The 27524-nt window shown below is 45.4% G+C and overlaps 1 protein-coding gene across 1 annotated transcript in view; it reads left to right on the top strand.

Moving 5' to 3' along the window:
* Window positions 1-27524, top strand: part of LOC147615582 (glutathione reductase, cytosolic-like) — a 115729-nt gene that overhangs the window by 26143 nt on the left and 62062 nt on the right. Inside the window, exons 2-5 of the mRNA XM_086779695.1 lie at window positions 25550-25614; window positions 25751-25820; window positions 25909-25980; window positions 26153-26356. Coding sequence (XP_086635821.1) covers window positions 25550-25614; window positions 25751-25820; window positions 25909-25980; window positions 26153-26356 — 411 coding nt within the window. The remainder of the gene's footprint in view (window positions 1-25549; window positions 25615-25750; window positions 25821-25908; window positions 25981-26152; window positions 26357-27524) is intronic.

Here is a 27524-nt window from a genome sequence, read left to right on the forward strand (position 1 = left end):
GACGGTTGGTTTTTAGCCTCCGGACGCCTCCGGAAGTCTCCCACACAGATAGTGGATGGTCAGATTGCGTTCCGGAAAGGAACTGCATTTTTCCGCTATGGCGAACTTCGGCGACGAGAGAGAACCAGAACCATGGGACCAGAGTGCACCAGGCAGCCCAGCGAGGGCACCCGGCTTGAGTGTACAAGACATGTTCCAGCAGATGATGCGAGCAATCGCAGACCAGACAACCAAGTTGGATGAGCAGAAGGCGCGGATTTTGGCTCTGGAGGAGCGTTCTCGCTCTCCAGCGTCGCGTTTTCCATCTCCTCCTCCCTCTCCTTCCGTACCCCAGATTCCAGATCCTCGTCACAGGGACCCTCTCGAGGGGTCACAGCCGCAGCCAAGCTCCTTGCTTGAGATGCAGATGCGTGCATTGGAGATTCGACAACGAGAAGACGAAGCCATGCGACGAGTGGAACACGAGCGTTACCTCCGAGCTTTGGACGCCAGATTGACACCGGTGGCGCCCTCGAATCATTTTCCCGAGAAAATGAACTTCAGTAAGTATAATGGTAAACTCGATCCCACTACTCTGTAGTCATGGTTACATCAATTTGAAGCTTACTTTGCCGCAGTTAGGAAATCAGATATTGACAAAGTGATCTTAGCCAGTTGGTATTTGGAAGGTGAGGCCATTCCTTGGTGGACTCAGTGGGCTCATGCCCACACCAGATCAGGTATGGCAGCTTATGTGTGGGACGAGTTCGTCCGAGACCTTAAGCAGCGGTTTCTACCGCCCCACTACCTTGAGCGACTCGAAGACGAGTTCAGGGGAGCGCGTCAGAACGCGCAACCAGTCCTTCAGTTTGCCAATAGAATTTCGACCTTGTGTCTGCAATTAGGCTTATCTGATACGGACAAGAAAGGGCAGTTTTTGTATGGCCTGGACACGCAAATCCAATGGGAGGTGCGTATGTTTAGACCAGCCACCTTTGAGGACGCACTCTCGCTTGCGCAGAGTGCAGAAATGAAACACAATGGTGGCAAGCCCAAAACTTCCCAGCCGGCCGGGGGGCAAAAGCCAGAACCAGACGGGGTCTTCCCCAGGACAGAGCCCGGGAGCCTCTGGCTCCAAGAACTCGAACAATGCGTCTAAGCTTACTCCAGACCAGAAAGCGGAGGCAGGCAAGACAGGTGGCAAGTTGAGTGCTGAGGAGCTTGCTCAGTACAGGAAGGAGGGTAGATGTTACTTTTGTCACACAAAAGGACATACTTCTCGGGATTGTCCGAAGAAGCCTCCAAAGGCCGCCGCCGCCTCCACAGCTTCAGTGGTGAGCACAGCTCCCACACAGACCCCAGCGGCTACCCCTAGTTCTTCCACCCCCGGTGCTTCAGTTGGAGCAATTATTAGCCGGGAGCTCGAAGATAAGCAGAAGGGCGCCCATGACCAGGAGTATGAGCGCAACGAATTGCTCAAGTCCTTTGGCTACATAGGTGGCCAGAGAGTCGTTGTCTTGTTTGACAGCGGCAGCACGGAGGATGTGATCACGGAAGAGGCCGCTAGGCGTGCCCGTTTCGAGCTGACTCCGGTGGACAAACAAGTTGAGGGTTTTAGCACAGGTATGACAACGAGCGTCAAGTATGAAGCTCTAGGTGCTAAGTTAGTCATTCAGGGCATAGAGTTTGTGCGTGACTTTATGGTTGCCCCTCTTGTAGGAGCAGACATAATTTTGGGTATCCAGTGGTTTCACAAGTTTCTTCCAGATGTCAAGTGGGACAAGCACACGTTCCAGATCGATCGGAATGTGTCAAACACCCCTGTGACCATTAAGTGTGAGCCAGGTATTCCAAACTTTCCGCTCATAAGCCACTTGCAGGCTAAGCGAGTAGTTAGGAAAGGCGCACAGTGTGCGATGATTTACATCCAGACAGCCCAGACGGTGGCCAGTGCTTCCGAGAAGTACTCGGTTCTCCATGAAAAGTTCCAGAAGATTTTTCTTCGGGACAGTCTCCCTCCCCAGCTTCCCCCGTCCAGACCGGAGGATCACAAGATTGACCTCCTCCCAGGCTCGGAACCCCCGAGCAAGTTTCCGTATCGCCTTTCTAAGGCAATGGAGTCGGAGTTGGACCGCCAACTCCAATAATTGTTGCAAGCTGGCTTCATCCGCCCCAGCGTGTCGCCATTTGCAGCATCGATCTTATTTGTCAAGAAGAAAGATGGGTCTTCTCGGTTGTGTGTCGATTATCGTGCACTCAACAAGCTGACTATCAAGAGCAGATTCCCGATGCCTCGAATTGACTATATTCTCGAGAGGCTGAATGGAGCTAAGGTGTTCTCTAAATTGGATTTAAAGAGTGGGTACCACCAGGTTCGGATTGTTGAGGGGGACATCCCCAAGACAGCTTTCCGTACAGAACGGGCCCACTATGAATTTGTGGTCATGCCATTTGGTTTGACGAACGCCCCAGCTACATTTAACCGCATGATGATGCGTATTTTTCGGGAGTTGATTGGAGTGTGTGTGTTCATATTTTTGGACGACATACTCATATTTTCAGCTACAGTTGAGCAGCATGACATTGATGTGGAGAAAGTCCTTAAGTTGCTGGAAAGCAACGAGCTCTATATCAATGAAAAGAAGTCAGAATTTTATCTGTTCCAGGTACATTACTTGGGATATATAATCAGTGCCGAAGGCATTCGACTTGATCCGGCTAAAGTGGCCGAGATTGTTAACTGGGAAGTACCTCAGACTGCTTATGACATTAGATCATTTGTGGGTATATGCCAGGCATATTCCACCCACATTGACAAGTTCTCTGATCTCTCGGCAGACCTCACCGATCTGCTAAAGGGAGTGAAAACAAGGAGGCAAAAGATTCGAATGACTCCACGAGCGTTGGAGGCATTCCAGAACCTCAAGGTGGCTTTGTCAGAAGCGCCTTGTTTAGCCCTTGCCTTGTGGGACGAACCATTTCAGGTGATCACCGATGCGAGTAACATCGCAATTGGAGGTGTATTGCAACAGAATGGTCATCCAGTAGCTTACATGTCTCATAAGTTACTGCCCGCCGAAAAGAATTACTCAGTCTATGATCGTGAACTCCTAGCAGTCATACAGGCCTTGAAACATTGGAAACATTTCCTGTATGGCCGTGACTTCGAGGTTCGCACTGACCATCAGGCATTGCGCTGGATTCAGACGATGCCAAGTGCACAGTGGAGTGATCGATAACACCGCTGGAGTCAGATATTCCAGCAGTTCGGTGGTATGATTGAGTACCTTCCAGGAAAGGCCAATCCAGTGGCCGATGCTTTGAGCAGGAAGGGACAAGTATCTGCGATTCAGACCACTAGACTTGACCTTGTTGGTACAGGACTAGAAGACATGAAGCACACGTACGCGGATTCCGAGGAATTCGGTACTCAGTGGGAACAGGCATTGGATGCCACATGACCATGCCATTTTCTGATACGCGATGGTTGGCTTTACTACAAAGATCGATTGTGTGTCATGAAATCATTCCGGGCAGCTCTTCTCCATGATGCCCATGACGCCATTACAGGTGGTCATAGGGGCATGAATTCGACTCTGGAGAAATTAGAACGGCAATACTATTGGCCAAAGATGAGGCGTGATGTGTTTACATATGTACAACGCTGTGACATTTGTCAAAAGGTGAAAGCTCCTCGTGGAAAGAAGATAGGGTTGTTACAGCCTTTGCCAATTCCTGAGGGACCTTTCCAAGACATTTCAATGGACTTTGTCACAAATCTGCCTCCCAGTCCGAGTAAGCGTAATACACAGTGTTTGACTATTGTTGACAGGTTCAGCAAATTTGTGATGCTTATTCCTTGCAGGGCCAATGTGACCGCCGAGGATGTTGCCCAGTTATTCATTCGGCATTGGTACCCGATTGGTGGGATTCCTAGGACCATAGTGTCAGACCGAGATGTCAAGTTTACCAGTCATTTTTGGAGGGCATTGTTTGATAATTTTGGTACTAAGTTGAATTTTTCCAGTGCATTCCACCCACAGACAGATGGCCAGACAGAGATATACAACCAGTTGGCCTTTGATGTGCTGAAGTGTTATGTCCACGATCAGCAAGGTAAGTGGGAATCGTTTTTGCCTTTAGTTCAAGCTATTTTGAATGACTCTTTTTCTTCAGCTATTGGCAGGACTCCATATGAGGCAGCGTTTGGAAGGCCTTTCCAGTCGTTGTTAACAAGGACGTCGTCTTCAGTACCGGAGGCGAACAGAGTGACGGAGTCTTACCAGGAGATCCTAGAGTCCGTTAAAGACAGATTGGCTAAAGCGCAAGAGGCCTACACTCGACAGGCCAATAAAGACCGAAGGGACATGAAGTTTTCGGAAGGAGATTGGGTATATCTTCGGATTATGAAGCAAAGATTGAAGCAGGTGGGCAAGCGATGCCCAAAGTTGTCTTTCAGGAGCTTCGGACCATTTCCCATCCGGAAAAAGATTAATGAGGTGTCTATGCAGTTAAAGCTACCTCCGAGTTGGACTATGCACGATGTATTTCATGTCAGTTGGTTAAAGCCATATGCAGGTCCACCCCCTTCAGAGGTCAAAGACGAAGCGGAACCAGACATCATTGATGAAGCAGAAGTAATGGTTCCAGAACAGATCCTTCTGCACCGTTTCAAGCATGGCTCAGGCCGAAGACTACGATAGTTCCTCACGAAGTTTCAAGACCGAGGAACTCATGAAGCGGTATGGCTCGACAAAGAATTTTTCGAAGACTATCCGGCATTATTGACGGATTATTTGGAGGCTATGCAGCTTCCGTCAAGTTAAGCAGAAGGGGATGTCACGTGCATCCCGCACTTGGATGCCACGTAGACATTTCTGTACAGTAGGTGCAGGACCTGGGATGGTGAACTGGTCCCATGTGAGCCCAGTCCGGGACGAGTCAGCCAGGGAGCCATCTCAGTCGTCCGAGGTCAGGTGTGCATTGTCCTGCACATGAAGCAGTGCCAGTCCGCGCTGTGAGTCTCCCTCTGGAATGATGTCAGATGTGCTGTGTATCTGGTTTGCAACTGGATGCCAGGCCTCTGTAGGCATGTAGAGTTGCATGTAGAGATGGGGCCAGCCCATAGGGCTACCCCAGTGCAAGGATTTGCATTTGCATTCTTAGTATGGGCATGGGGGAGGTATAGAACCACCCCAAGGGGCCAGGAGGGCCCACATTGTGCCCACCAGCCAAGGCATGGGCTGGAGGGGCTGTCGGCCCGCTGTACTACTGCTGGACAGGCAGCCGACTGGGTCCAAAGCCCTAATCAGCAGGTCGGCCAGGTGTAGGGGCAGTCCCCACACCCATGCGCAGCATGCCCAGCAGCCAGAAGCTGTCCCAGAATGCATGCGCAGGCTGGACAGTATTTAATAAAGTGTGAAAGCATTTTATTGCATGGAACCCAGTCGTGGAGCTTTTAAGAACTGGCCGACTAGATGCTTTGGAGAGTATAAATACCCCAGCCCATAATCCATGATAGCATCTCATAATTCACCAAGAGCTCCAAGCAACCAAGGGCCAGGACAGCCAAGAACATTGCTAAAGCTAAGGGGTGAAGGACTGAAGGTCAAGGGTAGGTTTTCCAGCCAAGAAAAGGTCAAGTACTTTGTATTTGTTTCAGATTTACATCATTCTAATAAAGCAAATACACCATCCGTGGTGGGGGCCCTACAGAGGGTAATTGGGACCCAATACTGTGTCCTTCTCCATCTCCCCCTTCTCTCTCTATTTTCTGCACATCGTCTTTCAGTTTGTGCGTTAATTCCGTCGCGAAAAGAGTGCTGATTTCTGAGTTTTGAAGTACCGATCCTTCTCCGAAGCTTCCGCATATTACACTTCTGCATCATGGATATCCATGACATAGCACCTCCTGTGAATGTAAACACATAACCGGTAGTAGACTTCCGGTTATTTGGATGACCGGCATAATCCGAATCCGTGTAACCATGCACTAATGCATCCTGTTTGCCAAAACAAATGCACATATCCTGTGTGCCCTTCAGGTATCTCATGACACCTTTCACTGCTTCCCAATGCTTCTTGCCAGGGTTGGCCATGTATCTAGAAACCACTCCCACTGCAAATGCAATGTCCGGCCTAGTAGCAACCATGGCATACATGAGACTGCCACAAGCTGAAGCATACGGAATCTTGGCCATATCAGCCCTGTCACTGTCTGACTGTGGGCTGTCCATAGCACTGAGTTTCACATATGGAGGCAAAGGAGTACTAGTCTTCTTCCCCCCGTCCATATTGAACCTCTGCAAAACTTTGCCAATGTATTCCTTCTGAGACAAATACAACACATGCTGATTTCTGTCCCGAAGTATCCGCATACCCAAAATGTGATTTGCATCACCCAAATCCTTCATATCAAAGGTCTGATTGTCACCAGGAGGTGAAACTTTTTGCAGTTGTTTTCTTTATTTACATTTCTTTATAAATATATATTTTTCTTTTCTCTCTCTTTGGTTGCTGTTGTTTTCCCCCGGGATCTCTTGGAAGGGCTTGGGCCATTGCAATGTCAGAATGGGTCAGCCAGTGGGACTTTGGACCAGTGGTTGGCTACGCCTGAGAACTGCATTGAAAGATGAATGACAGTGTCCAGGACATGGGCACTGAAAGATGAATGACAGTGTCCAGGACATGGCCACTGAATGAGGGCATAGGCCGGTTTACACTAGTAAGTGGCCGCCACCGAAATGTGAATGTATCTTGAATTCTAAGCAAATTCTGAAGTGACCATAGTGGTCAAAGATGGTCAGGAGACCAGAAGGAATGCAGATGACATCATCCCTAAAATCTAGGGAACTGCTATTTTTGGCAGTGTCGGAATTGAAAAGTGTTCGCGTCAGTTTGTGCGGAATGTCAAGGGGACCAAAAGCTAACAAAGGACTGTTGTGAGAATGTGAATCAGTCAGGAGATTTTTAGCCTGGAAGATTGCATGTGGAAAAGGCTTAAAAATGTGCCAAGTGTCAAATTTTGGTGCATTTTCCTCATTGAGAAGAGGGAAGCGTGGGAATTTGGGAAGAGGAGACTCATTTGTAGCCATCGTGTGGTTTTGTTGCAGGAAAAACAGCTATGGTGGTGCACTCCCTTGCCCTACAACTCATGAATTGAGGGTTGAGCTTGCTCCCCACAGCCTCTCTCTCTCTTTCTCTCTCTTGCAGACTATGGAAATGCTCTCATCAGATAAAATCAGGTACAGTTGTGTGAATTTCATGCTTATATGCAAAGGTTAGTTGCCTCCTTGAACAGGAACAGGTGTAGTTGGTTCCTACACCAAAGCAGGGACGGAAGAGGGTAATAACCTCTTCAATACAATGCTGTTTCAGCACTGTTTAGGTGCTGTTTTTGGGCTGTTATGTTGCCCGGTTGATGCCAAAATGCAGGAGGACTTTGCTAAAGTCCTCCAGGACAGTACAAGGGTTATTTTGGGCTGAAAACAGAGCTGAAAACAGGTCTGTGCAGAAAATTACAGCAAGCTGAATTGTGATGTTTTGGACTCCATTGGGTAGCCTGATGCTTATGGAAGTGAGCCTGTCAGTTGGGACTCATTCTGAGATGTTATGGAACAGTTTTAGTGCAGTTATGCTGGCAAATTTCTCCCAGAATTTGTAAAACTCAGCTGATGCAAGTAGAGTGCTTTGTTGCACTTGTGCTTTGTAATTTCCAACCTTTTAACAATAAAGAAATACCGCAAGGGGCGCCGGACTTTGGGGCCAATGTGTTGTTGAGCGAGGGAGCGAGGATTCTGTGATTGTGTGTCTGAGTAAGTCCAGGTTATTTGTGAATGAATTACCGCTTTATGTGTCCATAGACCGGTTTCATGGTTCCGTTGCCGGGATAGGGTCCTCTTTTCTGCAAGAGCCCGGACACGGATTGGATTGGGTGAACAGGAGACACACATAGTGAGGTACAATTGATTACAGGTGAGAAAGAGTACGGTCTCTTTCTTTGGATACAGGTTCCCTTAAACTTTCAGTTGACAGTATGACAGACAAAGGGAAAGGCAAGCTCCCTGCCGAAGAGAGTTCCTCTTCTACTCGCAGACAACATATAGAGGTGACAGGTGCCCAGGTGTCAGCCTCTGCTCGGATGGAGCCAGTAGTACAGCCAGCCTTGTTAGAGGAAGAACAGGAACAAGAGGATTTATTTCATGCGCAGCTCCTGAGCATGGTTGGTACCTTTGAACAGTTGGTGAAGAATCCCAAGATGAAGAGGTATTTGCAGTCAAGGACAGGGGATTCCCAGGCTGAATCATCTCAGCATGCAGTTGAGAGGGCACAGGAACAAATGCCAAGGATGCCATAGCATGTAGAGCAGACACCAGCAGCGGCAGCTGATCCAGTGCAGCATGTTACACAGGCACAGGTACATGCATTTAATGGCCACGAAAGTAATGTGCAAAGGGTCATGCCGACCATTCCTCCATTCGTTGCTTTCCAGCCTGGCTATTTTGGTGGTGGATCTGTTTTCCAGGCCATGGCTAGGCCGCCCACAGTTTTGCCAGGATTGATGTCAAGTGGGTCACCAGGAATGATGCCTATGGAAGCTGTGAACCCTCTTTATGCCAATATAGGTGTGCAGCCCGGATTTCAAACTTATTTTAGTCCAGCTTTGGGGCCCGCAGCACCTGTCAGTGTGGCTGAATTTCCTCAACCTAGTGGACAAAGAGCAGTAAGGACTGATGCAGAAAAGGTGCAAAAGGATTACAAAGAAGGAGGTCAAGCAGTAAAGTTTGAGACTTTCAGTGGGATGCAGGACAAATTGAAAGCGCTGACTTTTATTCAGCAGTTTGATGCAGCATACACTGGGGGTAACTTTACAGAGTCTTCTATGGTGCGGAAGGCTGCTACTTTCTTGAAAGGTAATGCATTGCAGTGGCGGACCTCACTGTTGATGCAAGGACAGGCACCTGCTACATGGGTCCAATTCAAGCAGCAGTTCTCTTTTGCATGGCTGACAAACACCTTCGAAGTGGATGTGATGACAGCATGGCACAAACTGGATGCAGCTAATTGTGCAAATCTGGAAGAGTACAATAAGAAGTTTTGGGATGCACTCTTGCCAGTAACTTCTTACAGGACAGTGCCATTGTCAGAGCAAATAGAGAAGTATTGCTGTGGTTTGCCCAAAGAAATCAGGGATTATTGCATTAAGACCAATGTTTCTAATATGACTCAGCTCATTGAGAATGCAAACATGGCTAATGCATTGCTACAGGGAGGTTCACGTGGCTTTAAGAGCACAGTGAAGAAGGAACCTCAAGACAAAGGACAGAAGAGGCCACTATATGGCAAGTCATTTGAAGAGAGAAAGGCATTGATGCAAGCTGGGAAATGTTTCATCTGTGAACAAAAAGGGCATATGGCTGCAAAATGTCCACAACAGCCAGCAAAAGATGCGGAGGATAAACAAGGGCCACCCAAGAAGAAGACAATGCCGAGTGCAGGATTGATACCTGACATGGTTGGTGACCAGCCATGTGATGATGCGACAGAATTGTGCAGAGCATGGGGTAAAATCAGAGATGCTACGGTGCTGATTTTCTTTGACCCTGGTGCTCGAACCAACTTTATTTCACCAGCATTGGCAGCCAAGTTAGGAATTCGTGCTGAAGAGATGGGACCAGTTGGACAGGCTGATTTGGCATGCCCTGGGCATTCAGTTGCTGTCACTCCCATACTTGGCAAACTTCACATGCATATACAGAGTTATGTCGACACAGAGGAGTTTCTTATCATGCCCTTGGAAGGATGTGATGTCCTATTGGGAATTCCATGGTGTCATAGGAAACATGCAGTGTTGGATGCTTTCAACAGGAAAATCACAATTGTACATAGGGACAAGACTCATGTTCTGGATGTGAAGCTGAAAGGAGAGTCTGTCCCAGTTATTTCTGCTTTTTGAACCTGAATTCTGAATGACCTGTACATTTGTATTATATGTTTGGCAATGTACAGTTTTGACGTTTGTTGTCAATGACTTAATCAATGAATGAACTTTCAGTGCTTTGAAGTTGTATCTGTTACGCTTCAAATGAATGATTTACATGTTGTGACACTAATAGTACAAGATATATGCTATCGCCCTGTGTTGCATCCGGAAACATGTATTTGAAAGGCTTGAACCTGCGATGGCACAAATGGTAGTGGGGAATCCCTATCATCGCCCCGTGTCATCCGTTGGCAGGAGATACATGCGATGACACTAATCACCTGCGGAGTCTTGTGATCGTCCTGTGTCATCCGTTTGCATGTGGACTTGCAATCGAGGTCGCTTGCTTCTTTCAAGAGGGGGGTATGTCACCACGAGGTGAAACTTTTTGCAGTTGTTTTCTTTATTTACATTTCTTTATAAATATATATTTTTCTTTTCTTTCTCTTTGGTTGCTGTTGTTTTCCCCCGGGATCTCTTGGAAGGGCTTGGGCCATTGCAATGTCAGAATGGGTCAGCCAGTGGGACTTTGGACCAGTGGTTGGCTACGCCTGAGAACTGCACTGAAAGATGAATGACAGTGTCCAGGACATGGGCACTGAAAGATGAATGACAGTGTCCAGGACATGGCCACTGAATGAGGGCATAGGCCGGTTTACACTAGTAAGTGGCCGCCACCGAAATGTGAATGTATCTTGAATTCTAAGCAAATTCTGAAGTGACCATAGTGGTCAAAGATGGTCAGGAGACCAGAAGGAATGCAGATGACATCATCCCTAAAATCTAGGGAACTGCTATTTTTGGCAGTGTCGGAATTGAAAAGTGTTCGCGTCAGTTTGTGCGGAATGTCAAGGGGACCAAAAGCTAACAAAGGACTGTTGTGAGAATGTGAATCAGTCAGGAGATTTTTAGCCTGGAAGATTGCATGTGGAAAAGGCTTAAAAATGTGCCAAGTGTCAAATTTTGGTGCATTTTCCTCATTGAGAAGAGGGAAGCGTGGGAATTTGGGAAGAGGAGACTCATTTGTAGCCATCGTGTGGTTTTGTTGCAGGAAAAACAGCTATGGTGGTGCACTCCCTTGCCCTACAACTCATGAATTGAGGGTTGAGCTTGCTCCCCACAGCCTCTCTCTCTCTTTCTCTCTCTTGCAGACTATGGAAATGCTCTCATCAGATAAAATCAGGTACAGTTGTGTGAATTTCATGCTTATATGCAAAGGTTAGTTGCCTCCTTGAACAGGAACAGGTGTAGTTGGTTCCTACACCAAAGCAGGGACGGAAGAGGGTAATAACCTCTTCAATACAATGCTGTTTCAGCACTGTTTAGGTGCTGTTTTTGGGCTGTTATGTTGCCCGGTTGATGCCAAAATGCAGTAGGACTTTGCTAAAGTCCTTCAGGACAGTACAAGGGTTATTTTGGGCTGAAAACAGAGCTGAAAACAGGTCTGTGCAGAAAATTACAGCAAGCTGAATTGTGATGTTTTGGACTCCATTGGGTAGCCTGATGCTTATGGAAGTGAGCCTGTCAGTTGGGACTCATTCTGAGATGTTATGGAACAGTTTTAGTGCAGTTATGCTGGCAAATTTCTCCCAGAATTTGTAAAACTCAGCTGATGCAAGTAGAGTGCTTTGTTGCACTTGTGCTTTGTAATTTCCAACCTTTTAACAATAAAGAAATACCGCAAGGGGCGCCGGACTTCGGGGCCAATGTGTTGTTGAGCGAGGGAGCGAGGATTCTGTGATTGTGTGTCTGAGTAAGTCCAGGTTATTTGTGAATGAATTACCGCTTTATGTGTCCATAGACCGGTTTCACTGATGCAGCCTCTTCTTCAAGGCATCCATCTCTTTACGAGATTTCTCGGCAATCAACATATCATCAATATATAAGATGAGGATCAATAGACTGCCATCCAAAGCTTTCTTGGTGTATAAGCAGTGATCTGTGTCACTTCTCTTGAAATCCTGTGATTTCATGAATGTATCAAATTTATGATACCATTCCCTTGGTGCCTGTTTGAGCCCATAAAGACTCTTTTTCAGCTTGCATACAAGCTTCTCCTTTCCATTCACTGCATAACCCTCTGGCTGTTGCATATATATCTCCTCATGGAGATCACCGTGAAGAAAAGCAGTCTTCACATCCATCTGAATCAAATCCAGATCATCATGAGCAACCAAAGCTAACACAGCTCTAAGTGTGGTCATTTTGACCACTGGAGAGAAGATCTCATCAAAGTCCACACCATATTCCTGCTTGAAGCCCTTAGCCACTAACCTGGCTTTGTATCTTGGCTTTGCATCAGGTGCAACTTTGAGCCTGTAAACCCACTTGCATGGCAAAACCTTCTTGCCTGTAGGCAAATGCACCAACTTCCCTGTTCCATTTTTGTGCAGAGAATCCATCTCTGACTTCATGGCACGCTCCCAAAGAGCCTTGTCTGCCCTCTGTAAAGCCTCCTTATAACATGAGGGCTCCCCACAGTCAGTAAGCATCAAGTAGTCAACCCCTGGAACAAACTTGTCAGGGGTTCTGGAGGGTCTTGTGGACCTCCGTACCCAATGACCATCATTTGCAGGTTGCTGTCCAGCCTGCATATCACCTATTGGTGGCTCCTGTTCCATGGCATAAGGTTGAAAAATCATGCCCGGTATCTCCTCTAACTGTGGGATATCCATAGGGATATCTTCTGCCATCTCTGGCTGCCCATTTGGACCATTTTCAGCACCATTTAAGGGCTGGTTTTGCTGCTGTAATGGCTGATTTACAGCCCTTGGTTGTTGTCCATGATGTCCATCATCATCAAAGATGACTCTGCCAGGCTCCTGTTGCCTTGCAGGCTCCTTATACATGCATGTTTCATAAAAAATGACATCATTGCTGCGTATAATCTTTCTATTCAGTGGATCCCAAAGTCTATACCCCATTTCACCTCTGTCACCATATCCTAGGAATATGCATTTGTGAGACTTAGGATCAAGTTTGGTGCGTATTTCCCTGCGTATGTGCACGTACGCAACGCAACCAAACACTCTCAAGTGCTTGTAGGACGGAGGCTTCCCTGTCCATACTTCCTCTGGCACTTTCCCACCAAGCCTCGTGTTAGGTGACCTGTTTATAAGATGAACGGTTGTCATAACAGCTTCAGCCCAAAAACCATGAGGTAACGCAGCATGTGACAACATAGAACGGACCTTCTCCTGAATGGTCTTGTTCATCCTCTCTGCTGTCCCGTTTTGTGGAGGATCATAAGGAGTAGAGAGCTCCCTCTTGATGCCTTTAGCATCACAAAAGTCCTGAAACTGTTTGGACATATACTCTCCACCATTGTCGGAACGCAAAGCCTTCAGTGTTTTGCCAGTTTGATTCTCAACATGAGCAACAAACTTCTGAAACACTGAGAATGTATCACTCTTCAAACGAAGAGGATAAACCCACACCTTGCGTGTGGCATCATCAATAAAGGGGACAAAATATTTTGCCCCTCCCAAAGAAAGCTGAGGCATCTCACATACATCTGTATGCACAAGCTCTAACTGAGCATCTTTCTGTCCAAGAGCTTTCTTGTGGGGGCACTGGAGTTGCCTGCCATATATACAATGCTCACAAAACTGAAAACTTGAAAACTTTAGAGAAGGCAAGTAACCAAAACGAGACAATTGCTCCATTCCTTTGACACTCATGTGTCCCAACCGGCTATGCCACATAGAGATTTTCGGTAGCTCGGTTGCATTTACATTAGCATGGTGACAAACACCAGCATGCATGAAGTAAAGAGTGTCCACCTTAGAGCCTCTGGCAACAACCAGTGAGCCCTTACTAATCTTCCACTTTCCACGACCAAATGTGGTAACATAATCAGCATCATCAAGCTATCCAGTAGAAAGCAGGTTCTTCTTGATCTCAGGCACATGCCTGACATCATGGAGCATAAGCTGTGAGCCATCTGAAAACACAAGCCTCACATCACCTCTGCCAAGAATCTTGCATGCATGGTTGTCACCCAAATAAACTACTCCTTCATTGCCAGCAGTATACCTGACAAACAAGTCTCAGCAACCTGTGACATGAAAGGAGGCACCTGAATCAATGATCCATGAGTGCATACCATGACCATCTCCTGCAAGAAGTGAATGGGCATCAAGTGAAGACGTGAATAGGACCTTATCCTCACTGTCACCTGCATGTGACACATTGACTTCTTCAATCTTGACTCCACTTTTGCCCTTTGGCTTCATCTTTGTCTTTGTCCTTTCCTTTGCCCTTTTCCTTTTGATCATTCTTCCATTTGTAGCATTGCTTTTTGATGTGTCCCTTCTTACCACAATAATGGCATTCCAAGTCCTTTTTGGAGCAGGACTTGCTCCTTCCCCGTTCTTGGCTTTTTCCCCTTTGCTGGGATCTCCCACGTGCATTCATTGCATTGGACTTTCCAACAGAGCTGTTTTTCCTGTTCATCTCCTCTTGAAGGAGAGCACCCTCCACATCTGCATATGACAGCATAGCATTTGAATTGCTAGTGGCTGTCCTGAATGTGTCCCAACTCTCTGGCAAAGTGCAGATTTAGGACAGCACCTTAAATGTGCTCTGTTGCCCTTCCAAAGTACTGTACAACAGTACCAAGTGCTCACCAATGATGTACCAAATCTGTACCGGCAAGTACAGTAGCTGAAATTGAGCCTTTTCCTCACTCAAATCAATGTGCAGCCATGCCAAAACTTGTACAAAATTGTACCAAATCTGTACCAACAAGTACAGCAGCAATAAATGCTCTCCTGGCTGTCCAAATGAGTGAAAATCAGACTTTTACAGTCCCCAACCACCACTGCATAAAACAGTCCCGAACAGAAATTGGGCAAAAGCCCCTTGACTGCAAGCTGATTTCTGAGGATTCAAGGCATAAAAGTCTTGCCTGCTGCTTTGCCAAGCTCAACAAGCATAGAATCTTGAAAGGCCCCTTGATTTAAGATCAATTTCTGATCATACATGGTACATTAACGCACATGAAGGCATCCAGAGTCTTCACAGTGCTTCCCCCTGGCCACATATACATCCAATACATAAAAGCCCCTTGATTCACAGGCACATTGAGTGCTTGACAGGCATCAACACATTTCCCAAAGCATCAAATGCGAGTGCCTGCATGCAAATCAATCCAATTGGCACAAAAGCCCTTTGATTTGCACATCGATTTCCTGCAATTTTGCTCGAATGTGAAATTTCTCACATCATACAGCATGTATGAATGCTTAATTGCACAATTACATCAAAAGCCCCAAATTTTGACATCCAATTTCCTGCAAATTGACTCTGATTGTGACCAATGTCACCCAATTTTGCCAATTTTGCTCAAAAATTGAGCAATTTGGCACCTGTACCTGCTCAATTGATGATTGCACCTGCTCAATTGCAAATCCCAAAAAAAAATTGAAGCAAATACCTTGTAATTTCTGATTTTTTGCTGCAGGAAAAGGGGGTGATGATGCTGCTGCTGTTCTGTGTAGGTCTTGCAGGTTGCAGGTTAAGGCTTCTCCTAGCTGCTTTGCTGAAGGAGACTAAGATGCAGGCGCATGCGAGGTAGGCGCAAGAAAAGCAACGGGCTGAAGAAGCGAGGCAACCAGGGCTACCAGGCGTACTCGACTCAGGTCAGCAACAAGGCGTGGAGTCAAAATGATGCGTGTCGCTTCTTCTCCAGGCGGAACAGGCGGAACCAGTCGTGATGCGTGGTCGCTTCTTCTCCACGCTCACCGCACCAGGAGCCTGCTCTCACCGAAGCTGGCGGCTATAGAGGCTCGCTCGTAGGCGTGTTCGCCTGAGTATGGACGCCCGCTAGTTGAATGCCGCCTCTGCCTAGTGGCCACCGCTACACGCTTCCCCACGATGTCCACCTAAAGGCCTCCGCTTTTCACCAGCAGCTCGAGCGAAGCTCCGCCAGCCTGTTTGTTGCTGCCGCCTCTCACTGTCTTGCAACGCCCAACACGACAGCAAGCTCTTTGCAGCGCCCAACACGACAGCCTGTTTGGTTGCAGCGCATGTGCTCCTTGCTGAGCACCAGAAAGCTCCTCTGCTCGTGCCAAGCTCAAGGCCCCATAGCCGAGCTTCTTCTTCGCGATGAAGATGACTCCGTACACCCGCACACACACGGACACAACCGTGGCTCTGATACAGTTGATGGGAGATTAAGTGTTAGGGTTAGGTTTCATGTGGGAGACATACACAGAGAAAGAAGGGAGAGAGAGAGAGAGAGAGTTGTGGGGATAAGTCAACTCAAGAGTATGAGTGTGACTCCATGTATATTTGCACTAGTACACATAGTGCACTTAGTACATTAAAAGTACTAAGTGTACTATGTACTATAACTTATGGGCTTGTACATACTATAAGGGTGGGCATAATGCCTTTACCCCAACACAGATGCTGAACATACTCCGAGAAGCCGAATAAGTCCTCCTCTGTCAAAGACAAAAGAAAGCAGCAACAACATGTACCAGGAAAGCTCCACAAGCAATCTCCACAACAACTGAGCTACAAAAGTAACAGAACAAGCTGCCAGATACACTATTCTTCTAGAAGGTATCAACCATGAAGGTTGCATCGTGCTGCTCCAAATATCGGTGCCAAACCCAAATATAAACACAGTGTCACAGGAATCCCTAGAAGCCTGTAGCTCTAAGAAGATAATACCCTTAAAAGAAATAGAGTCCATCTGCTCCAACTCTGTACCAAGAGTAGCCAAATGCTGTATATTAGCACCCTCCTCGAAGGTCGGCATCGCCAGATGTAAGAACTCATCTGCACCTCTGAAAACTGATGTCGGGACTCCATAGGCCTAACCAAATTTAAATCCCAATCCTTCAATCCCTGGAAGTACCATCGTGCCCCATGCACGGTCACGGACACACCTGACCACAATCCATAATCCTCACACAGAGTAAGAGGAAGAGGAACATCCACTGTAGTAGTAACTGAAGTAGTAGTAGCCTCTTCAATAGCATCACACAGCGTAGAAGCAAGCTCCTCCATAGAAGGCAAAGGGACCAGCAACACATCCTGGTTACTGGTAGACGAAGAAAGAATCAGAGGCGAAGCAATAGGAGACAAATTCCCCTCAGAAGGTGTGAGCAAAGATAGCCCACTGTCTTCCTCAAAAACATTACCAGAGATATCATCCTGGCAAGGAGAAGTATGCACAGAAACTGAAGGCAGGGCAACAGGAGAAACAAACTCCTCAGATGCAATGAGCAAAACTGGCCCACTATCCTTCATTGCAGGAACATCTCCAAAAGAAGTATCCATAAGATCACTGGCTGCAGAGCACCCAGAAGCAGAAAGCATTTGTTGATCATTGGCATCACCATACAGGTCACAAAGCAACTGCCACACAGAAAGTAGAAGCATCATCAGGAGCATAGATGAAGTGTCGAAGAACCGAATCCTAACAATTCAGGAGGAGAAAGCCATAGATCTGTCTGCCAGTCTTCCTCCACCGACACACATCCTTCCGCACAGGCATGGTCCGGCAAGCACTAATTCTTGTACGAGAGAAACTCCATCAAACCATACTCCCTGAGAATAGAAGTAACCTTCAACTTCCATGACTGAAAGTTACCACCATCCAATGTGTCTGCCTCATCAAGGAAATAACAAGAGAGAGCCAAATCTGAAGTTGTCATCATTGATCCAATCAAGAGAATCAACCCTCATAAAATAAAACTGTCCAAATCAGAAAACGCTGATATAGGGTCTTTCCTCCCACCAAAATGCAGCCCTAAGAGGCTGGACAGCACCTGAGAATGTAAGAGGGTGCAAGAGGGAAAGGCAACAACAAGGACAGTAGCTTGGGCAAAGGTATTTGCATAAAGCTCAATGCATAAAGCTTAATCTATGCATAAATCTTAATCTATGCATTAAGCTCTATGCATAGAGCTTAATCTATGCATTAAAATGTATGCATAGATTAAGCTCTATGTAGAGAGCCTAATCTATGCATTAAAATGTATGCATAGATTAAGCTCTATGTAGAGAGCCTAATCTATGCATGTATTTTAATATATGCATTAATCTCTATGCATAGAGCTCAATGCATAGATTAGGCTCTATTCATAGAGCGTAACACAATCTCTGAAGTAGAAGTATCCTCCACAGGTACCAAGAGTGCCACCAAAGCCTGTAACACCAAATACCCCCTCTGCAAAGGAGCAAACCCACGGGAGAGGAAAAACACAGCAAAGGAAGCTGTTGTCCTGAAGAAAACAGGCCGCCTTTGTCCCAAACTCCACGTGGAAGAGAAGAAAAATGGTCAAACAGTACCTGAAGGCTGTGTTGATGAAGCCAAACTGAAGGGTGCAGCAACCAGCCGGTTCAGTTCAGAAAACGCAGCAAAGGAAGCTGCAGATCTGAGAGAAAAATGCAGAGGCAAAGTGACCAGGTTCAGTCCAGAAACACAGCATGAAAGAGCTGCGGATCTGAAGGAAAACGCAGAGAATGAGGTGCTGAAAACAGTGCTGAATCTGGGGCAGCAAAGAGGTTGCTAAACCGGGAGCGATGATACCATGAAAGAGTGCACAGAGCGGAAGCAGAGTGGCACTAGGATGTGCTGAACAGAGAGTGCAAGAGAGAGAGAGATATGGAGCAAACTATGTTGAATATACTAAAGCAAAACAGTCCCAAGCAAGAGACACTACAAGTCTCATAAGTGAGGGAGCAAAATATGTACAAGACTGAATGAATAATGAGAGGCCAGCTCCACCTATTTATAGGTGAGGAGGGCTGGCCGACTGGAGCTGAATATGCTGGCCGACTGGAGCATATGAGCTGGCCGACTGGTAAAATACCAAAAGGGCTGGGAAAAATCCTAGAAAAATATGTAAAATAGGGGTGGCCTGCCCACAATCAAGGGCCATAAAATGGGACCAAAAGGACACCAGAAATGGGCAGAAACTGGGGATGAATGTGCTAACAGAGTCGCTGCACCAATCACGGCTTGTTGTAGTACAACCATTTGATCCCGCAAAAGTTGGATCGCTTCTTGAAACTCTGCTCAGAAAAGTTGGATCTCTTCTGGGAACTCTCCTCAGAGTTGTGCCATCTGCTTGTCAAAGTAGCTTTCTCAACCCCTTCTACCACCTCCTCCCACATCTCCGGGTGTTCCCCTGATGCCAGAGGATGATCTTCATCATGGTTGGAAAGCAAGTGGACACGTGTTGCCATGGCAAAGGTAGAAATAGAAAGAAAGAAAGCATCTGCTGCTGCTGCAAGATACCTATGCGACCGATTTTGGAGTTCAGAAAAGCCGGGGAACAAACATATTTTTCACGTTGTAAATTGAAGAAAAGCATGCAAAACAAGGTGATCCACCCCTACCCCACCCACAGGAGATGAAGAGCCAATTGAGAATCACAATGTGCTGCCTGCAATCAATTTCGTCACGGGCTGAGTACAAGCAACCTATGGGCACAAAAAAAAAAACATTTTAAGTGCTTTTTTCTTTTTTGAAGTGTGCACTAAAAACTGCCTCCCCGCTGTCGCCGCAACACACACCTATCCTAGACTTGTTCATGTCTCATCGCCGGGTTTACACGATACACAACTTCACAAGTTGAGCATTAACGAAGTTGTGGGTGCAACTAGGGTCAAAAAGGATGTGCATTGTCTACCACCCTAACACCAAACCATACATACATATCAAATCATTAGGACCGAAGACTGCAATGCACAAAACACATTCAATGCAAGAACTTTGACCTAAAGTAATAATCTTCACAGAGGAGATTGAAGGGTTACCTGTTACTTCGGTCAAATGAGTTGCCTTGGTCTTTGTCTTCAGACAACTTGCCTTCATATGGCCCTTCTGATCACAAGAGAAACATCTGCGCTACCTAATGTTTTGGAGGATCTGCCGATGCTCCTAATCCTCACTCGAAGATTAGGTTTGGTTTTGTGAAGCCTTCTTAGACGTAAATTTTTGTTTATGCTTGGAAGGCTGCCCAGAGGTTTGTTTGAGGTTTCCCAGAGATGTTCTTTTGCATCTGGACGGCCATCGTCTCCTCATAAATCCAGGCATACCAGATGGCATCCTCTTGTGTGCTTTGATTGTTCTTTACTTGGAGCTTGTGTTCTCGTGCCAACCCACAGATAAAAAAAACCCAACCCAATGTTGTGGCATCCATGTGTGCCGCTCGGGATTGCAGTTCTCTGAATCTTTGTAATTATGTATTGAAAGATAGGTTTCTCATATCCAAGTTTGTAAACTTGGCCACTATATGAAACTCATCCTCTGCCTGCAAGAACTCATCTCAAAACACTGTCTCGAATTCTCTCCCCAGGGCTTTCCCCTTTAGGAGACCCCTAACTATCTGAATCTTCTGAGCTTTCGGAACCGGGTGAAACTCAAAGTTTCCGTTCCAGCGGTTGAGCCAAGAGTCAACCACCTTCTGGTTCCTCCTCTTTTTCTCACCCGTAAAAGCGTCCGGTGCGAACGTAGGAGCTATTGCCATCGGTCCTAGTAGGAGCTGTTGCACCAATCACTGCTGGCTGTAGTATAACCATTTAAATCCACAGAAATCTCTTTTCCTCACCCGTAAAAGCGTCCGGTGCGAACGTAGGAGCTATTGCCATCGGTCCTGTAGGAGCTGTTGCACCAATCACTGCTGGCTGTAGTATAACCATTTAAATCCACAGAAATCTCTTCCTAAAACTTTGCTCAAAAAAGTTGGATCTCTTTTGGGAACTCTGCTCAGAGTTGTGCCATCTGCTCGTCAAAGTAAGCTTTCTCAACCCCTTCTACCATGTCCTCTTACATCTCCGGTTGTTCCCCTAACCCTAGAGGATGATCTTCATCAAGGTTGGAAACCAACTAGAGAAGTGCTGCCATGGCAAAGGGAGAAATACAAAGAAAGAAAGGGTATGTTGCTGCTGCAAGATACCCATGTAAAAAGAGACTGTAAATGAGTGGGTAGCAGTGAAAAGGTGAGAGGTATCTACTGGGAGAGAATAAAGGATAGCATGAGAAGATCTAGGATGTGTGGAGATATTTTGGGAAAAGTGAAGAGGTGGAGAGAATCAAGGATGAGGTTTGTCCCAGATGTAGGAGAGGTGGCACAAATCAAGGAGAAATCAGTGGGATTAGATGCTTGGTATCTTGTGGATGTAAACACTATCAATTGAGGCATTGGCCTACTGAGTATTAGCTGGTTTTTGAGTATCCATGTCTACATTAAGCTATCAGTTAATTGCTCACTAATATCCTTTTTTAAAGGATCGACATCGGCAAACTTCATGGAGACTCCTAAGGAAGTGGAGTCAGATTATCTTTTTTGAGAGAGAAAGAGAGAGAAACCCCACAACCCAATGTAACTTGCCCCAACAGAGTAAAATCACCTCTGAGTCACCGATGATGGCCATGTGGTAGATGTATGTGTGAGCACTTTAGTCAAGGTCACAGGCACTTGTAGTAAGCCTTGGACACAGAGAGAGAGAGTGTCAAGGACTATGAGTTAGGGACTTGAGGCACTGGTCGCGGGCTACCAAGTAAGAGGAAAACTTGGTATAGGGTCCAGGTGTGGTGTGTTAGGATTATTCACTTGAGGGGAGGTGTTGAAATATACAAGTGAATGGGTGTATGCGGGAACATGCCCTTAGCAAGAGGCTGTAAAAGAGAGTCTGTATATGAGTGGGTAGCAGTGAAAAGGTGAGAGGTATCTACTGGGAGAGAATAAAGGGTAGCATGAGAAGATCTAGGATGTGTGGAGATATTCTGGGAAAAGTGAAGAGATGGAGAGAATCAAGGATGAGGTGTCCTCCAGATGTAGGGGAGGTGGCACAAATCAAGGAGAAATCAGTGGGATTAGATGCTTGGCATCTTGTGGATGTAAACACTATAAATTGAGGCATTGGCCTGATGAGTATTAGTTGGTTTTTGAGTATCCCTGCTTACATTAAGCTATCAGATAATTCCTCACTAATCTTGTATTAATCATCGTCTAATCACTTGCTAATGATGTTGATTCTTGCATTTGATCCACCATAGCTCATTACATTGCTGTAAATTTAATTGGAAACCCGTTTGAAAAAACCTTCTAACTACTATGCTCACCACCAGCTTTACACGATACACAGCTTCTTCACAAGTTTAGCATTAATGAAGTTGTGAGTGCAACTAGGATAATAAAGGATGTGCACTGTCTACCCTAACACCGACCCATACATACATATCAAGTCGTTACGACCGAAGACTGCAATGCAGAAAACACATTCAATGCAAGAGCTTTGACCTAAAATAATAATATTTACAGAAGAAATTTAAGGGTTACCTGTTACTTCGGTCAAATGTCGGGTGTGAATGAAGGAGCTATTGCCATCGATCCTATAGGAGCCAGTGCACCAATCACCGCTTGTTGAAGTACAACCATTTGATCCCACAAAAGTGGGATCTCTTCCCGAAACTCTGCTCAGAAAAGTTGGATCTCTTCTGGGAACTCTGCTCAGAGTTGTGACATCTGCTCGTCGAAGTAAGCTTTGTTAACCCCTCCTACCACCACCTTCTACATCTCCATGGGTTCCCCTGACCCCAAAGGATGATCTTCATCATGGTTGGAAACCAAGTGGAGACGTGCTGCCATGGCAAAGGAAGGGAGAAATAGAAAGAAAGAAAGGGTGTGTTGCTACAAGATACCTATGTGACCAATTCAGAAAAGCCCAAGAAAAAACATATGTTTGATGCTATAAACTAGAGAAAAGCATGCAAAACAAGGTGATCTACCTGTACCCTATGTACGAGAGATTCAGAGATTTACCTCAAGACAATTCCACCCGCACGCATGCATACGAATCTCCCCTTTATCCCCCTTCTCTCAGAATCCACATGAACCCTATCTTGCCACCCAACAAAACCTGAAAAAGCACCTACTTGATTCAAAACACAGATATGATGACCGAGAGATACTTGGCTTAGGTGATCTTGAGAAAAACACGACGATACGCAAACCTTGCTTTTTCTTGCTCCGCGACAAGGCTTGCTTTGATACCAATTGTGAGGGACTCCTCCCAAGGATCACCTAGTACATAGGCATGAACAAGATAAGAGAAACAAAATAAAAGGGGTGTAGGTGTAGGTTCGCGTCCACAAACCTCCCCTGAGCCACGGGTTAAGGTTCCACTCCCATGAGTCCATGCCCGTCAACCCTGGCGTCCTATACCACTAGTGCTTGCCCATAGGGACCCTCGACAAGACTACCTGTGATCCGGCATGGCATGTGTAAGCCTCTTGGTCCAGGTCCATACCACAATGAATCAATAATAATCCAAGACTCACTTATGTAGTGCTTATTGCTGCTATAAATAACAGTCTAGTCATAAATAGCCAATGAACCCTAGCCACTTTAATCCACCTGGTTTCCCTAATCTCAGGGCTCCCCTAACCTTGTTGGATTTGTCTCCCTAATCCCAAGTGTGCTAGGTACATAACAGAATCCCACGATGTGGGCAGATTTTGAGACAATTTTTCGGGAAGAGTTCCTGCAGGAGGTCAAGGCCGAGGACGAGTACAACAGTGTCCAAGTTTAAAATGCTGGAAATCAAGAATATGCCTTTGACACATATCTATAGAAATTTAGAGAGTTTGAGGGTCGGGCAACTCACATGGATCCTATTACTATTTTGGGATTCTTTCTAGGATGGATTGCCTAATAGACAATAGCCCCACATCAAGAACAATCGAAGAAAAATATTGGATGATGCCAGCCGATATGCTAAGATTTACAATGAGACCGTGGTGAAGAAACAGCCTGAAAACCCCAACAACCCGTATTGAGAGACTAGGCATTATCCTAGCGCGTAAACGGAACTTTAAGCATGAGAAGACTTTATAGACTCTTGCAGAGACAAAGGGTTGCAGATCAGCCATTTCTTTTCTTTTGTGGGAGCATTGCAAGAGATTATGCACTTTTTATATGGGATTTTATCTTGAAACCGTGAGAGAGAAACATGTTCCTGTGTATATGCGAACGGGGAGTACAAACCTCTGCATTGGTTTTGATGAATATTTTGGTTGACTTTGTCATTGTGCATGTGACTTGCTTCTGTGCTTACATAAGGTTGGCCTTTGTAGCCTATTGCCTTCACTGTGCTGTCTTACATTTTGGGGATTGGGGAAATTTTTTTTCAATAAATCTTGTTGGCATTGAGTGGTAGTATTTGAACATCACCTAATATCAATTGAATAGTGCATGCCACATAACATTTTGGGGGATTAATGGATGCCTGTCACTTTTGATGCATTTGTGATAGGCCCTGCCTAGTGAAATTGTACTATTAACAATAAATTGTAATAAATTGTAACTATTAACAATAAATTGTAATAAATAGGCGGTCATTGAAATATACCACACATTCCATCCATAAGAGTGTGAAGATGTATGGTCCATAGGGGCTGACCCGTTGGTATAGGTATGGCAGCAGCAGCAGCTATGGAGGCTCTAGAGCTGGTTGTGCAGCAGAAAGCTCTCCCCACCTCCTCTTTGTGATGTGAGCAAGAAAACAGCCAAAAGCTCTCCCCACCTCCTCTTTGTGATGTGTGTGAGCAAGAAAACAGCCAAAAGCACTAAGGCCCTTTATATATAAGTTGCATGGTTATATTAAACAAAAGATTTCTAGCTTCTTGATATAAGTAAAGCGAAGGCCCTTTTTTTGGGTACTGAAGCTACATGCCATCAATTCCACTATGGGAGTGGCTAGGTCCAAACCCAACACCTCCATGTAGGTCCTAATTAAAGAATACAATCTATGCTATTTTTGAAATAAAACCTAAGCTATGCTTTCAAATGTCCACCCCTTGGAATACAAGTTATGCACCCCTTGGAATACAAATTATGCATTAAACTTGATGGAGTAAAAAAACGCTCTCACCTGTTTGCTCAGAATATAATTGACAAAAACCTTAATCAGAATAAAGAAAAATTAGTCAATCATTCTGAGCACACCAATTGATACGACCAATCCTTGCACATGCTGGAAACTATTAACCTAGCTTGTGCATAAATAATTCAAGCAATGCCTATGCATCCTAGTGAAAATAGAGCATATTTGAATTCTTACAAAAGCATTGTATTTTATATAGCCCCAAGCCAATAAAATGAGAGAAATTTCTGCATCCATGGCACATCCCTGGGGACACAGCATTGTTTTCACTCAACTTCTAGGCATTGTTACAAGTGGCAGTGTACTTGAATATAGAAGCATACTCTTGCATGCAAAATAATTGGCTTGCACACACAAAAAAGCCTAGGAGTTTATTGAAACCAATACTGTGCCATGGACCCAGAAATTTATCTCATTTTGTTGGCTTGAGGCTATATAAAACACAAAAAAGCAATAGCAACAGGGAGATGCTTTTCTTTGAGTTTATTGGAGATTTGGAGTAGAAGTTAGATTCAGCCATTTTGAAGGACATTATGTGTCTACTTAGTAGGCTTTTGTGTTTCAAGGTCAGTGATATCATGGACTTCGTTGGTCTTCAGCTTTCAGCTTTCAGCAAGCAATCACTTTTTTATTCATGTTTTCCCCTTATTATATAACCTTGTTCTGGTTTTTCAGGTGGCCATATGTGAGCTACCATTCCATCCAATCAGCTCAGAAGGTCTAGGAGGTTGTGGTGGAACGTAAGTGGCATCATAGGTCAATCTATTTCTTTGGCTTTCGTATGTAATTGTGAGGGAAAGGTACGAGGATCAAAATTTGTGAGGAGCAGCAGTTGTCCAGATAATGTGCACTTAAAAAGCCATCTGTGTTTTGCAGATGTGTTATCCGGGGTTGTGTGCCTAAAAAAATACTAGTTTATGGGTCCTCATTTAGTGGGGAATTTGAGGTATGCCTCTGCAAGTACCAGTATTTGTTGACTATTTGCTTCTCCTTTGGGACTGTCTGTATTGTATTGACTTAAATGCTTATCAAAGGACTCCAAAAATTTTGGTTGGGACATCCATGGGGACATTACCTTTGATTGGAAGCGGCTTATAGAAAACAAGGTAACCAAAGCCTTTAATAACTGCATTGAGAAATGTTTACCTTTTTACTGAGTGCTGTGGGGCAGTATGGGTGTATGTTTAAACGCACTCTCCCTTCCAGGCAACATGGTACGATAGCCACTTGGGCAAGGGCTAGACGGTTTGGCTTAATTGTTTTTAATTGGATTTGCAGACAAAAGAGATCACCCGGCTGAATGGAGTGTATAAGAGGATTCTTGTGGGTGCAGGCGTTACTCTTATTGAGGGTGCAGGAAAAATAGTAGATCCTCATACAGTGGAAGTTAAGCTGACAGATGGGCAATCAAAGAGGTTCAGTGCTAGACACATTTTGATAGCAACAGGGAGCCGGGCTGTTCTGCTTGACATTCCTGGAAAGGTGTGATTTTCTGGTCCTAGTAAAAGGTTTTATTAATTGAAAAGCCATAGTTTCTATTCAAAGTACATGTAACTTGGTTGAACACAATGCTAATCAATACACTTAAATACACTAAGATTTGATGGACACATGCTTAATACAAGAAGTAATTTGCTGAATTGACAAGAGACACAATGAGCCGGAACAGCCGGCCCCTCCCTCAAATAAAGTATATTGATCTTGGGAGAATCAAGTACATAGTGTCATGGGCATTTCTGACCAGATTTCTATACCAATGCATATGAATACAGTATTGCAAACAAGTGGTTGTCCATGTACACTTGCAACTTACAACTCACACTACCCTCTCAAGTGCCCATGTTCCCTACCATCTTCTCTCTATTGTTCCACCAACACATGGTAGCAACAATCTGCAAGAGAGCAAGTAGGACAAGAGAACACTACACAGGGTATGTGATCTTGTAATCCGGTTACTCCCTTCTACCACTACTTGCTTCCATATTTAAGCATAAAAGCTTACCAATTGTTGCAAGTCGAGTCGATGACAGCGGAAGCGCTTGGAGTGTTGAAATCTTTGATTTGTCGCTATTCTTCGCGACAAAAGTCTTCAAGAGGATGAAGAGAACCGTGGGAAAGCTTCCCCTATGGTTCAACTTGAGAAAGGAGGGTTGAAATTAGGGTTTTCAACAAAAAGACCAGAAATTACAGCAAGAAAGAGAGCTGTTTTGCTGAATTTTAGTCATTGGGAGTATGTAGGAGAGTGACTAGCACCCGGAAACACTCTTGGAAGCTTGGGAAACACCTTAGCAAGCTTGGACACGGAGTTGAGAAGGACAAAGTGTAGAAAATACAGCTCAAAAGCCCTCATGAAGGAGGCGCCTTCTTCTAGAGAGAGAGAGAGGGAAGAGTGAGGTGGTGAGTTGTCCACTCTAGGTGGCAGGCATGTGCTTTGTGGAGCAAGCTAGAAAGGACACATGGCTGGTTACTCCCTTTGTATAAACGGAATAAGGTCTGGGCGGAGGACATTGGGTTTTGTCCACCTCGGGACATCAATGTGTGTGAACACCGAGCTGGTTATAATTTATAAGTGGGTTTTGATCGCCCAAAACTTAATGAAGTGTGCACACACTCACTTATAAATTAGTGTAACTCCTAAGGCTAGGTTTAT

The sequence above is a fragment of the Cibotium barometz genome, chromosome 40 (genome assembly GCF_041138505.1).
Source record: "Cibotium barometz isolate CiBa-2024 chromosome 40, ASM4113850v1, whole genome shotgun sequence".
Taxonomy (NCBI): domain Eukaryota; kingdom Viridiplantae; phylum Streptophyta; class Polypodiopsida; order Cyatheales; family Cibotiaceae; genus Cibotium; species Cibotium barometz.